At 52.5% G+C, this 14,774-nt stretch overlaps 1 protein-coding gene across 1 annotated transcript in view; it reads right to left on the reverse strand.

Annotated features, from left to right (window-relative positions):
- Positions 1–481: 481 nt before the first annotated feature.
- Positions 482–14,774, reverse strand: part of ZBTB40 (zinc finger and BTB domain containing 40) — a 46,281-nt gene continuing 31,988 nt past the window's right edge. Inside the window, 5 exon segments of the mRNA XM_054085456.1 lie at positions 482–10,899; positions 11,623–11,792; positions 12,781–12,867; positions 13,649–13,811; positions 14,367–14,581. Of these exon segments, the coding sequence (XP_053941431.1) occupies positions 10,708–10,899; positions 11,623–11,792; positions 12,781–12,867; positions 13,649–13,811; positions 14,367–14,581 (827 nt within the window). The 3' untranslated portion in view covers positions 482–10,707.

Genomic DNA, 14,774 nt, shown 5'->3' on the forward strand with positions numbered 1-14,774 from the left:
GCGGGATCAACCCCATCCCTCATCCGGCTGGCGATGCCGTGCTGGATGCACTCAGGACATGGTTGGCCCCTTGGCTGCCAGCACTCAAAGGCATTGCAGCCGTGTACCATGGTTTGTCCTTCCAGCAGGAGTGACCAAACCATTTCCTTCAAAGCTGATGGGGCATTGAAAGGGTTTCTTTGCCCATCAGGCTGCCGCAGAAGCCTTTGTGTGGGTGGCAGAGGATTTCACCTTTGGAGCAGGAGATCGGTCACTTTTGAAGAGAGGACCCTGAGCGAGCTGGGCCTGCGTGGCAAATCCCATTTCCTCATCGATTTTCTTGAAGGATGCTCTGGAGGAAGCTGGGTGTTTGCATTCGTGTGAGCAAGGGATATTAGAGCCTCGTGCAGGGAGATTATAACCGACACCGAAGGTCGCTCTCTCCTGAACCCCCGCGTTTCAGGTGTTAACAACTTAAAAAAAAGAAACGAAAGAAAGAATTCTGTGCTGGCAGCGGCTCAGGCTTCATCACAGACGAAAGGGGTTTGGGGGGAATCTGAGAGGAAAACTCCATGGATGTGCTCTGCATTATCTGAGCTTATAAAAAAAAGAAACAAACCAGCTGGGGGGAAAGCGCTCCCTGTGACACCGCTCGTCATAATCCTCTCGTTCCATCATCCTGCCCAGCAACAGCCGCTCCGCCACTGCTCCTCCTCTGAGGCCGGGTAGCGATGCAGCCTCACGTGAGCTCTCCCCTGTGCTCCCCCTTTGCCGTTGGAGCAGACAGGTGGACCAGGGCCCTTTGCAGCCCAGGAGATGCCCTCCAAACCACCCCTGGTGCCGGCGGCACTCCTGCCTGTTGCTCCAGGGGAGTTTCAATCTGGATCCCCTTGGCTTGGCACCAATGCCACTGGCCACCGATGCCAAGACAAGGCATCTGGCTGGCAATCCTTCTGGCCAGGATAGAATCATGGAATGGTTTGGGTAAGATGGGACCTCAAAGCCCATTCAGTTCCATCCCCCTGCCACATCAGCAACAGCTCCCACTGGATCAAGGCGCCCAATCATAGAGTCATGGAATGTCCTGTGTGGAAGGAACCCACAAGGATCACCGAGTCCAGACTCGCACAGGGTTGGGAGCGGAAAACTGGCCCAGGTCTGCCCAATCCATGCAGTCCCAAGCACAGAGCACAGAGGGAAACCTGCAAAGAGAGCTCAGTGAAGGCAGGGAGGAGCATGGCCTGGCAGGCAGGGCCAGAACAAAGTGGAGCAACCCACTGATAAGCAGGGAGAGGCCAGGAGGAGAATGGATTGGGAGATTTGAGATGAGATTTTACGGAGAAATGTTTTGCTGTTCAGGTGGGGAGGCTCTGGCCCAGGTTGCCCAGAGCAGTGGTGGCTGCCCCATCCCTGGAGGGGTTCAACGCCAGGTTGGATGGGGCTTTGAGCAACCTGATCCAGTGAGAGGTGTCCCTGCCCATGACAGGGGCTTGGAACTGGATGGGTTTTGAGGTCCCTTCCAACCCATTCTGTGGCTCTATGGGGACTGTCCCCACAGCACAGGGACCTCGAAGGTTGAACTGCCTGGCTCCGACCCCCAGCAGCTCACGTGCGATGTCCAAACCCCATCAGTGTGGGTTCCTGCAGGACACCAGTGGAGAAGACTCATGGAGGGCAAAGGGCCAAGCCAGCAAAGCTGCTCTGGGAGATCCAGGAGCACTGGAGTTGCCAATGTTGGAGCCCTAAGGGCTCGGGCAGTGTCCCCAGGGGTCAGGCAGGTCTTCCAGCCCCTGTTGGAGCCCATCGCCCGCTGCTGGGTGCATTTATCCCCCTGCCCCGCAGCCACTGATCCCAGTTGCTTTCAGACTCCGCTTCCCATTGCAGGAGACACCCATCTGCTTTCACACTTACACCAACACCAATTAGGGACCCCTCAAATTACGGGTCTCAGTAATCCTCCCCAGCCCAGGGGAAGCGATTGGTCCCAACAGGAGACCTCTCCCCTGGGCATCACAGGGCATCAGTCCAGCCCCAGGGATGCGCTTGTGACCTGGATGTTGGCAATGGTGTTTGATCGCTTTGGCGAGGGGAGCTGCCGGCTGCGCAGACGGGAAAGGGGAGTTCAGCATCCCTGAGGGGCTGCAGAGCTTTGGCAGAAGGAAAGCAGTCAGGCAGGAACACAGCGGTGGACAGCATGCCGGGCTGTCCCAGGGCCGTGTCCTACTCGGCTCAGACACACCTGGGAAGGAGTCTGACACAGGCAGGAGTGCAGGGACCCTGGTCACCCTGTCACTTCCCAGCGCTGCTTCGAGATGCTCAGAATAATCTCTCAGGCACCTGCAATTCTGCGCCGTGTGCTGAATCATCCTCCTGCAATGTCTGCATTGGCATGCACGAGCCGTAGAGCCTTTTGCGGTGAGAAAAGGGAAGGGGGGGGACAGGTACCCACACACAAGTAACGAGAAATGCCAGCACGATCGGCGCTGCTTGCTCTGCTGGCCCTCCTAGGACAAGGTGGAGGAGAGGACAGAGCCCAACCAAGGTTGACATCGCCTGTGAATATTCCCGAAGGACACAGGCAAAGAGCATTTGAACACGTAGCAAGGCTAAAGGTTTGGTTTCTTCAGCATGGACGTAAGTGACTGGGAATCCCTAACGGAAGCCCTGCCTGTCTTGATCCTGGCAGACCAACCCCAGCTGTGCAAAGCTCCTGGGATCCCACACCCAACCACCGGGATGGGCTTTACGGTCCCTTCCAACCCAACCCATTCTATGGTTCCATGATCCACTGTATCACCTCCTAACCTCTGCCCCATCACCCCTGATCCTAACCAAGACAATAAGGGAGCTCCAACACCTCCCCTCTAAAAAAGACAAGGCCTCCCAAAACACCGAGGAATAGATGAGTAAAAGGGGTTTATTTATTTAGACTTCCAATAAAACTTTGACAATATTCCGCACAAGGGGATTTAAAATCTTACAGCCTAGCCCGGTTACGCACAAGGACACCAGAAGTTCTGTGTGTTTAATAGATCTACTGAGATGTGGCAGATAGCAGAGGATTATCTGGGTTAGTCGATGAGAGAGGCTGTAGGGAGCTGTGGAGGGAATTCACTGCTAACAGAGACCGGTTTCGCTGCAAGGGAAACGTGGTGTTGATAAATGGAAGTTCACACACACCGTAGGGATCATCTGACCTACTCCTGCGTATCGCCAGATTCACTATCATCTATAACCGCGCTGGAAAGAGCCCAGTGTGTTGCTGGGCAGCTCGATAACAGCAGCTATTAAATGCTCGGAGACAAAAGGAACAACTTAAGCTTTGAAGTGCGATGGGCTAAACAAACGTAGTGTTATTGTAGCATTAAGTACCAATTGCAGGCCCTGCTCTAAAAGCTGTCTCAATTGTCACCTCTGGGCTGGAACAAGTGACAGCAACACAAGTTGGATAAGGAGAACTACCCACATGTTTGGAATCACCCAGGGGTCCTTCCAGCCATCTCACCCGTCCACCACCCAGCACAGAGCCCTCCCCGTGACTCCTGCAGTGCAGGAGATATTTACCAGCAGATGGAGACTTTCCAGATGTGCATCCATGTGGAGTCTCTACAGACAGCAAAGCCCTGCATGAAGCTCAGCTGATGGCAAATGTACATCAAGATGCATCATCTCCATGGGATGGTCTTTGTGGAAGATGCTCTAGGTGATGACAAAGCCCCAGGCAAGGCGGGTGGAAGGCCTGAGGGAGCTGGGGGTGTTTAGCTTGGAGGAGGCTGAGGGGAGACTTCATTGCTCACTACAACTACATAAAAGGAGGTTGTAGAGAGGTGAGTGTTGGTCTCTTCTCCCAAGTGACAGGTGATAGGATGAGAGGGAATGGCCTTAAGCTGCATCAGGGGAAATTTAGATTGGACACTAGGAAAAAAATTCTTCACCAAAAGGGTTATCAAGCACTGGCAGAGGCTCCCTAGGGAGATGGTGGAGTCCCTGTCCCTGGAGGTATTTAAAAGATGGGTGGATGAAGTGCTTAGGGGTATGAATTATTAGTGGACAGGTATGGTTGGAACTGATGATCTCAAACGTCTTTTCCAACCTAATGATTCTATGGTTCTATGAACCTGCAGGGCAACCCTGTCCAGCTGAAGCACAGCAGAGCAGAGGGATAAGGGTGGATGACAAAGACCTGAGCTCAACCCTTCCCTGCCAAAGTGCTGGCCAAGAAAGCCAGTGCCATGGAGTAGGTGGCATATGGCCTTGGCCTCCTTGGGCAGAGAGAGACAGATTCACATGTCAAGGAAAGCCATCACCGTGCCCGTCAGCTGGTCCTGCACAGCTGGAGGGGCCCGGATTATCTCCACAGGCAATTTGAAACCTCAGGAAGGGCTCTGCTCACCTTATTACAGCCAAGAGGAGGAGGGCAAACTCTAGCTCTGGCAAGAAACCTCCAGTGGCTGGAAGACCTGTGGGCTGAGGTGATTTTGCCTAGTGTAAAGGTAGATCTAATCTATCTGGACAAACCTGAGCCATTTGTTGGCAGCTACTTCATGCTCCAAGCAAGGATGTGTAAACAGAGCCATCCTGGCCAGCCCTCCCCATCTGCAAGGGGCTCTGGGGCAGCGGGAGAAGGTCTGGGAGGCACAGAGAAGAATGCAAGAAGACAGCCTGTCCAGACCAGGCTTCCCATATGCTGAAGGGCTCCAAGTACCCCGATCCAGGGGAGGAAGGAAATATCAGCCAACAAACTAGACCCTGTGCTCCACGGGAGCGAGCCAGGCAGAGGCTGCTTCCGTTAGAAGTGAAAAGGTCACTGTCTGCACCACCTGCAGTGCTGGACATCTCAAGGGTGTCCAAGAGGGAAAGGGAAATAAGGCAAATCCAAGCGCTTGTGCTCTCTCCAGATGGACCCTCACCAGTGCTGCTGCCCCGCAGCGCTTTGCCTTTGCTGGGGTACAGAGACAGAAGCAAGCGCAGTCTCTTGGCCGGGGTAGGGGGTGACTACGGCTGCTCCCAGGCCCCTCCACAGCAACGTGGAGCAATCACAGCTCCAGTAAAGCAGCCTTTCCAGCCTTGGGCTTGTGCTGTCAGTTGTTGCCTGCCCAGCCTGCAGTTTGTCATTTACTTGTCACACGTCACTGTGGGCGAGTGGCTGTACGAGAATGACATCCCATCACCGCACTGCTCAGAGCAGGGGCAGCTGTAAACACCCCACCACTCCTGCCAACAGCAGCTACTAAAGCCCCCAACCACCGCTCACGGCTCCGCACAGCTCCAGGTACGGCCAGGAGACCTTGCGATGCTTTCAGACATCCTGACCCTGGTCCCCTCCTCTCTCTGCGTGGCCAGATATCTCTCCAATAGCAGCCTGACATTTAGTGATGCTGAGATATGCACAGCTCAACCGCACCCGTGTGCCAGGCAATTTGGATCCCCACTGCTTTTTATTGCTGCTCCAGCCTCTGCCTTGCCCACATACTTTGCCAGCAAGGACTTTCTGTTTCATTGCGGGTCACAGCAAACAGAGGCCAGGATCCAATTCAGGGGTGCTTCCTGGCCCCACTCCCGTTTGGAGATGAGAGCAATGTAGAGCGGGTGCCCCACAGCACCCACGTGGTTTGTATTAAGTGGATTAAGAGCTCGCTCACTGTTTTAGGTTTGCTTAAATATGATTAGAAACCTGGGCAGCTTCCCTGCTTTTAACAGATCATAACTGGTGCAGGGAAGGCAAAGCAAGAACTTCTGCTTGTGCTCTCACGATGTGTGAAAGGCTGCCTGTAGACCTGAGATGAGGAATTACTGTTTTAATGGAGGGAATTAGGAATTGGGGCAATTTACTGCAGTGAGGCACTGTATGGTCGGCTGTGTGAGATGAGAGGCATTAAGAGATACGGGAGAGGCAGGCGAGTCCTCTCCATCCACTGGCCTCCTCCTTCCCTTTACAAACAGTTACTGAGCCCAGCTCCCAGAAAAGCACTCCAGGTCTTGATATTTGGGAGAGGGAATTCCCTCTGGCTGCTGAAGTGTCTCATCTCTGCCCTGCGAAACCAGCACAGCGTTTGCTGAGCTGGAGCCCATTCAAAACACCACTTGCATTTTCCAGTGCTTGAGTTTGTTGGGGACTGGCTGGCAGCGCGCCAGTGTGATAACAAATTCTGCCAAGACATCGGCATTGGCCAGCAGGCAGGAGCTGCCAGGGCTCACCAGGCTCACACAGGTTTCTGGGCCACCACTACCTGCCCTCCTGCTCTGCTCCTCCAAGAGATGCTTCAAGCAATGTCCAAGATCTCCCTGTGCACCTCCCACCTCCATCCCTCACTCCTGGCAAGGCAGCAGCATCTTTGCATCCAGTCTCAGAGGGGTTGAATCATATTATGGTTTGAGTTGGAAGGGATCTTAAAGATCATCTAACTCCAACCCCTCTGCGATGCGCAGGGTCACCTCCCACTGGATCAGGGGGCTCAAGGCCCATCTAACTGGGTTGGACTGAAACAAACAAAAAAACCCCAAAACCCAGAGCACAGTATTTGCACAAACTGTGTAAATACAAAACCCTTGGGCTGAAAAATTACACCTTGCATCGGGAAACGCCAAGCCAGGCCGCTCCCAGTGGCTGCTGTATCCAGTGGCATCCAGGCTTTTCTAAAGGTTCCGTCAATAAACAGGAGAGACACAGGGTCAGAAGGAAAGTTGTGAAGAGTCAATTCCTAACAGTCACGAGCGGTGTCATTATTTGGGAGTGCAGGGATAGAATGAGGGGAACATTTTTCAGCAGAAAAGGGGGAGATTGAGATGAGATCTTACAGAGAAATGTTTTGCTGTGAGGGTGGGGAGGCCCTGGCCCAGGTTGCCCAAAGCAGTGGTGGCTGCCCCATCCCTGGAGGTGTTTAAGGATGGGGCTTTGAGCCCCCTGATCCAGTGGGAGGTGTCCCTGCCCATGGCAGGGGGTGGAACTGGATGGGCTTTGAGGTCCCTTCCAACCCAACCCATTCCATGATTCTATGAAAAATCACATTGTCAGAAACAAGCATTTTTCCTCCCCGACCTTTTGCAGCCACATTTTTCATTCTCCAGTTTTCATTTTTACAAAGAAATAAAGAACCTGCAGCACAAGAAGTTTCCAGCGATCAACACCTTCCATGCTGGGCCTGCCAGCCCAGGATGTGCCCTGAGAAACTCCTCCTAGGTAGGACATAGGTGTTGCCAACACTACAGTTTGCACTGCTGTACATATTTCATCCATCAAGAAGGAACTGGAACAGGGGCATTCAAGTTATTCTCTCCTCCTAATGGCATGGGAGGTGCTCGATGGTCTCTGCAGCCGCAGATCTCACCGAGTACCTGCTGCAGGCAGGACCCTGCCCAGTACACATCTGCACAGGCTCTCGCTGGGCACAAAGGCAGGATGGATGGTCCTAAACGGGACACATGAGTGTGAGCTGCACCTGATGTGCGGTTTACACCGTTCCCCTTCAATGGTGACAGCACTCGCTAAACAAGGACAAAATTGATCAAAGTCAAATACCACTTGTACATTCGTTTCTATCCAAGCTCCCTCTGCCAAAGGAGAGTGCCACAACTAAGGCAACATCTCCCTAAACTTTTACTCTTCCTCCAGAGTTTTTCAGGAGGAAAGGGAGATCAGCTCCATCTCGCACTCCCTGCAGATACTGGCTCTCAAATCAAGGCTAGGGCATCTGCAAAGCACTGCCTGGACAATTCATCCCCTGCTCCAGAGCACACATTCAGTCCGTGTACAATTTCTCCATCTCCCAGCCCCCGCGGACTTGGAAAAGAGGGAAAAACTTCCATCTTCTACAGCCTGTGGGACAACATTTCCAGCTTATCTCCCAAAATATCTATCTGCTCTGAGACCATCAAGATGTACTTGCCTGTTCTATCATTATACCTGCGCTTATTCTAAAAGCCACACTCAGCTATGCTATGTCTAGGCAGGTGTAAAGTGGTCTTCAGCAGTTCCTCCTCTGCTCTCCTCCCGGCCAAGGGGGATCCCAGGCACTTTTCCTGCTCTATCTCAATAACAGATGTGTTTTACCTTCTCCACAGGCGGCCACAGCCCAGTTTCAGACTCTTCCTTAAGCTGAGATACCCAGGACATGGAGGTGTCCTACCCATGGCTTGAAGCTGTCCTTCAGCTTGGCAGTAGCTCAAGGTCTCTCTGCACCTGCTAGCCCAGGAGCCGGATAAGGCTTGGGAAGGCTGAGAAGAGCTTCAGCAAAGGTGCAGAGGCACCTGGCCACTAGCACTAATCCTCAAGACCTTGAGCACCATCTCCTGGTCATTCCTGGATTCAGTGGCAACTTAACCTCATGCTTCCTCCATTCCAGTGTTCCCACAAAGCCTGGGGGACAAACCGTGCACGCAGCCAGGGAAAAGATAGATGGGAACACTGCAAGACTCATGCAACACTTCCAGAGGGTCACACACTTGTGTCACATGCACAAAAATGTCTTGTGGGATATCAGTTCCACCCAGCGCCTCTCCTGGGGTCACCCTTTGTTGGTCACTTTGCTCTAAGTTGTAAGAGGAACAAGAAACCATCTCCTGCCACAGCCACCTCAGCCGCTCCTGTGCTCCAGTGCTGGGAGCAGCAAGCACAAAATGCTGCTGGAGAACTCCAACCCGCTCATCTCCTGCGCTCCTGTGGCTCCAAGCAGTGTGATGGAACGGGCACTGCTCACTGCAGGGGCTTGGGCTGCAAGGATCACCGCTCGGTATGGAAATATCGCCGTGGCACAGTTCAACCTTTTGGCATGAGGGAAAAGGAAGATAAATGGTACCGGTCCCCTCGGAGCCACAGGAACCCTGCATCTCTCTAATTGCACTTCATAATGGATTCAGCAAACCATTAATTATCAGATTATATTTTAGGAAACTACAGATAAAAAAGCTTTACGAAATTCAGCCTTAAAGGGGCCGGCGTGCTGCAATGAAGCAGTTGCGTTGTGCTGGTACCACAGAAACAATTTTTACCTTTGGCATCTGACTCCATCATACAAAGCAATGTCCCATGTGCCCTGGGGAACAGCTCTGTGCAGTCACAGCAGCTCTGGCACACTCAGAAAGAATCAAAGAATGGTTTGGGATGGAAGGGATCTCAAAGCCCATCCAGTTCCAAACACCTGCCACTGGATCAGGATGCTCAAAGCCCCATCCAACCTGGCCTTGAACCCCTCCAGGGATGGGGCAGCCACCACTGCTCTGGGCAAGCCAGGCCAGGGCCTCTCCACCCTCACAGCAAAACATTTCTCCCCAAGATCTCATCTCAATCTCCCCCTTTTCAGCTAAAAATTCCCCTCATTCTATCTCTGAATCCCCTGATCAAGTTCCTCCCAGAGCCCCTTTCAGTACTGGAAGCTGCTCTAAGGTCTCCCCACAGCCTTCTCTTCTCCAGGCTGAACAACTCCAACTCTCTCAGCCTGTCCTCGCACTGGAGCTGCTACAGCACTCAGATCATCCCCGTGGCCTCCTCTGGACTCTCTCCAACAGCTCCATGTCCTTCCTGGTGCTGAGGACTCCAGAAACAGATGCAGGGCTCCAGGTAAGCACTCACCAGAGTGGAGCAGAATCCCCTCCCTGGTCCTGCTGGTCCCACTGCTTTGGGTGCTGCCCAGGACACAGTTGGTTTCTGGGCTGTGAGCACACATTTCTGATTCATGTCAAGCTTCTCATCCCCCAGCACTCCTTCTCCTCAGGGCTGCTCCAAATCCATTCTCCACCCAGCCTTGATTTGTGCTTGGCATTGCCCAGACCCAGGTGCAAGACCTTGCCCTTGGCCTTCTTGAACTCCATGAGGTTTGCATATGCCCACTTCTCCAGCCTGTCAAGGTCCCTCTGGAAATACCTTCATTAGTATCAATCCACTGAGCAATAACAAAGGGCCCTGGCACACCGGCAAAGCTCCTTTTCCTTTCTCAGAGGTCGCAGCTTCAGCATCTTCTTGGTGAAGCAGAGGAGGGGTGGGAGATTTCAAGGTTGTTTGCTAGCAAAGAGGATGTGGATGCCCAGCTCTGCCTGTGATCCTTCTTTGTATTGGACAGCTGCAGCAAAAACGTCGATGGGATCAGAGCGTGCTCCACAAGGCAAGAACCTAAACAGCTCTGAAGCCACTTAGCACAACTGCCCAAGAAGTCTCTGCTTGAGCAGAGAGGCTCAAATGTCAGTTCTGCGTTGAGGGACTTTTCTAGCTGGCACACAGGCAGGGAACAGCAAGAGAAGAAACAAAGCAGTCCTTACCCCACAGAGGAAGCCGTGAGCACATCACAGATTCACTATCAAAATCTATACCCCGAATTCTCAGAACAGCTTTTTCTTTGGTTGCTTATATCCCCATCACCCTGACTTTGTCCTGCACTGGTTTCCTCCCCTCCACATTCTGCATGGTAGCAGAGGAGCACACGTGAACACATGCAGTTCCAATCTTTTCCTCTGCTGCTTTATTTGTTGTGAGCTGGGAAGGACGGGTGGTGCAGCTCACTCGAGCCAGCAGCCACTGACTGCAGGGAGACTTCCCAGGCCCTTGTGAATGTCTGTAAGCCTCTTCTGCCCTTGGCCATGCTGTGCTTGCTGCCCGCTGTTTCTCTTGCAGCATCACACATCCGGGCTGCTTTCCCAAAGAGACCTGGAATCTCCCTGCTAGAGCAGCAGGATGAGATACAGCTCCCAAAACAGTCCTGTGGCCACCACATGCCATGCATGGGCTCCTGCTCGCTCTCACTTGGGTTCTTCACAAATCAGAGTGACTTTGTCATCCAACAAGTTCTTCATGGTCACTGTCATCAGCTTGAACCCGGCTTCACTCACTTGGGATTTAGGCAACATCATAAAATCTTGAGAGCCAGGAACGTGGACCTCATCCAAAGAGATGATGTGCTCTACTGCTTCTTGCTCCGACATCTGAATCATCTGTGTGGAAGAGATGTGAGAGTGAGAGTGAGACCCAGCACTGCTTCCCCACCACACTTTGCTACCCACATCTTCCCCAGCGTCAGCTCTTGTGATAACGTTTAGCTTCACGCCAGAGGTCTAAGATTACAGTAGGTGTGAGACTAATGAGAAACACCAAACCACACAAACTCATGATGCAAAACAGAAGACAGAGAGTCATTTAAATATTTCTCTCCACAAAATTGCTATCATTTAGCTCCATAAGCAGTGATAGACAATAAACCCTCTGTGATTACCCACTGGAGGAATGCCAGCCCCGGGAATCACACACACTGGGATTCCTCACCCAAGGAGCCTCCTCTGGTGGCTGACAAACTGAAGAGAAAGAGTCCGGGTTCAAGCCCAGCATTTGGCCTCCAACAGAACAGTTATAATACCACAGGGTGTGTCCTCAGAGTTTTAACAGCTTCTGAGTAACCAGGCACCTCTGCACACACTGCCAGGCCCTTCTCATGAGCTCCTGAAACCCATGACTGAGCTGATCCCCTCCACCTCATGCTAGCACAGAAATCTCAGGGCACTGTGGGCTTTGGGACTTGCATCCTGGATCCCTCTAAGAAAAGGGAATCGGAGAGCAGAAGGCGTGACAGGAGAAACAGGGTGGATTCGGGAAGAATAAGAGGGTTGGAGGAGGAGGATAGATGAACAACCGCAGAGGCTGCAGCACAGAGCAGTCTTTACCTGCACAATCTGGGCTGTGGTGGCTTGGGAGAAGAGGACCTTGGGATGCTCCACACTGTGGTGCTCCTCCAGCTCACTCTGGGAAGGGAAGAGCTCCCCACAGAGCTCGCAGGTGAAGGTGCTCTCCGTCTGCTTTAAGTGCTCGCTGGTGACATGGTTCTGCAGGGCCCCTGCGAAGAGGAATGATGCTGAGCAGTAGAAGCAGCAAAAGGGCTGGGGACAGAAGTGCTGCCCTGAGCCTGGGCTGCAACAGCCAGAGCAGCCCAAGGAGCTGCCACCAGCCAGGATACGCAGGGCTAAAACCTACCAGGGACTCAGGGCACAGCATGTGCCGGGGTCCCTTCTGCCTTCACCTCTGGCTGTCAGACTGGAGCTGTTCAGGTCGATTTTAGCTCTGGCTCCCTGCAGCCCTGGCTTTCAGAAACTAGGCTGGTGTATCCGATTTTAGCTGCACTACCCCTTCTCATAAACGTCTCTTTTCCCCATTCCCTCACACCACCCAGCACTGCTCCTTGTTGGCCTGGCTGGCACCTCCCGATTCCACTACTGCAGATCTATTATTCACTCCAGGGGCTCTCTCCTCTCAGAGCCATGTCTTGGTCTTCTTCCTCACTCTCCAGGCTGGTGTTGGCTTGCACCATCCAATGTCTCTTTATCCACCTGCTCTTCTGCCATCCCAAGCACAGCACTGGGGCTGGGCTGGGCTTCCGGTTCACCCTGTCCAAATAGCCCACCTGCCAGAGAGCCCTAGACGTTGTCTGCCCACACCCAAGTTCCCTCTCTCATCCTTCTAGAGCTCAGCTCCCCTCTTCTCCAGTCTCCCACCAGCTCTGTTTTCCACAAAGCCCACCCCCCCCCCAGGGTTCAGTTCTTCATTTTTCTGTGCTGATGTCTCCTCACCCACACTTGGCTCTCTCCTCTGCTATAACAAGCAAATCCAGATCCCTCCTTGATTCCAGTTGCTCCAAAACCGAACAAACATGTCCCAGACTCACCAAAACCAGTGCTTTTCTAGTTCATCCATATCTTCTGTCTCCTCACGCTCTGCTTCTTTACTGTGCCTATCTTTACTCTCCCAGTCAGAACTCAGAGATCAACCACCGAGAGGAGCAGTCATTGCTCGCAAGATTAACATAGACAACAAAAAATGTATCAGACCTGAGTGCCTGCACTTCACATGGACCTGAAGGAGTGCCAGCGTGGGGAACAGCTCCTTGCACGTTGCACACTCATAGAACTTCACATCTGTGAACAAGACCAAGAAGAGAAAAGTGTGCGCCCAACATCTTCTACAAGACACCTTCTGGAGCAGAGCTCTGTAAAGCACATATGCACACAGCTATAGAACCACGGAATGGTTTGGGTCGGAAGGGACCTTAAATCCCATCCAGCTCTAACCCTCTGTCATGGGCAGGGACACCTCCCACTGTGGATCAGGCTGCTCAAAGCCCCATCCAACCCGGCCTTGAACACCTCCAGGGATGTGGCAGCCACCATCTCTCTGGGCAACCCTGGCCAGGGACTCCCCACCCTCATAGTAAAATATTTCTCCCCATGATCTCATCTTAATCTCCCCTCTTGTAGCTGAAAACCATTCCCCCTCATCCTATCCCTGCACTCCTTGATCAAGTGTCCACCCCCAGCTTTCCTGGAGCCCCTTTCAGAACTCAAGGTATCAGCTCCTCAAGGTCTCACTGGAGTTTTCTCTTCTCCAGGCTGAACAAACCCAGCTCTCTCAGCTTGTTCTCGTACAGGAGGATCCAGCCCTTGGAACATCTCAATGGCCTCCTCTGGACTTGCTCCAACAGCTACATGTCCTTAAAATGAGGAGCATCTTTGGAGATAAGGCAGGAAAAGGAGGGGCCAAGAGCAAGTGAGCTGAAAGATGCCGAGATGAGGCTTGTCCATCTCAGGATACAAAGACTCTACCATGATTTGCAGGCAAATGGGAAGTGCAGCCTTATACTATCAGTTATTATTACATCTCTCCCAGCAGTTGCCACGTGTTTCTGTTCACTCACATTACCTGCGTGCTCCACCTTGACATGCTTCTGGTGAGCAGCAGTGCTGGAGAAGATTTTATCACAGGAGCTGCACTGCAGGGAAGAGAACTTGGAGGAGCAGTGATTCTAAGCTGCAAAGACATCAGAGTGATGGGTCCTGTTGTGATACCATAACTCCGACAACTGCTGCAATGATAAGGATCAAATCACCATTACAATCCAAAGCTGCTCCAGGTTCATCATGACAGCAAGAAATCACGTGGAAAACAACAGGAACAGTGGGGTTGTTGACCTGCTTATCCTCCCACAGGACAACAGCTAAGACCTCACTTCTGTTTCTCTGTTGCCCCTGAAGAGCTGAACATTACTGAGTCCCTCACCTCATCTCATCTCATCTCGCTGCAGGTCTCCTTTTGGTGTGGAATTTTGTTCTCGCACACTCCCACTGAGCCATGTGCAACACAAGTATTTGTACTCCTACCCTTTTTGGCAGCTAGAAACTTGGGTGGAAGCGCTTCCTGAGGGTCCAGATGGGCAGGTAGGCAGCCCTTTGCAGTCACAACCCACCTCTCTCCATGGACCTGCCTTTTCCCTATGGATTCTGTCCCCTCTGTGCAATTATATCTTCTGCTGACCACAAACGGCTGCACTTGGTGTGCATGGAGAGGAGACATCCTGGTGCAGGAGCAGGCACTGGCAACCTCTGGCCCATGGGACCAAATCCTGGCTGCACTAGCTTACCTGCTAAACTTCGTCACAGCTCTCACAGGTAAAGGGCTTTCCTCCACTGTGGGTCACTACATGGCACTCCAGGAGTGATGGAGCACTGAAGACTTTGGAGCAAGTAGGGCAGGGGTGGTATTCCCAGGAGTGGGCTTCATGGATGTGTTTGTGGTTCTCCTGCAAGGTGGCAAAGCTCATCCGGCACTTTTTGCAGTCGTAGGGTTCTTCAATATCTGTGCAGAAATGTTACAAAAATGTAACAGAGGGCAAAGAAATCAAGGATAAAAAGAAGAGAATTAAGAAGAGAATTCACAGAAGGAGGGAAGAAAAGGAAAATAAAAGCTTGTTACTTCCCAGACGCAAGCCAGCACTGGAGTTTTGCCTTTGCATGCAGATGTTGCTGTTCCTGCTGACCTGCAGCTTCCC

The sequence above is a fragment of the Cuculus canorus genome, chromosome 21 (assembly GCF_017976375.1).
Source record: "Cuculus canorus isolate bCucCan1 chromosome 21, bCucCan1.pri, whole genome shotgun sequence".
NCBI lineage: Eukaryota > Metazoa > Chordata > Aves > Cuculiformes > Cuculidae > Cuculus > Cuculus canorus.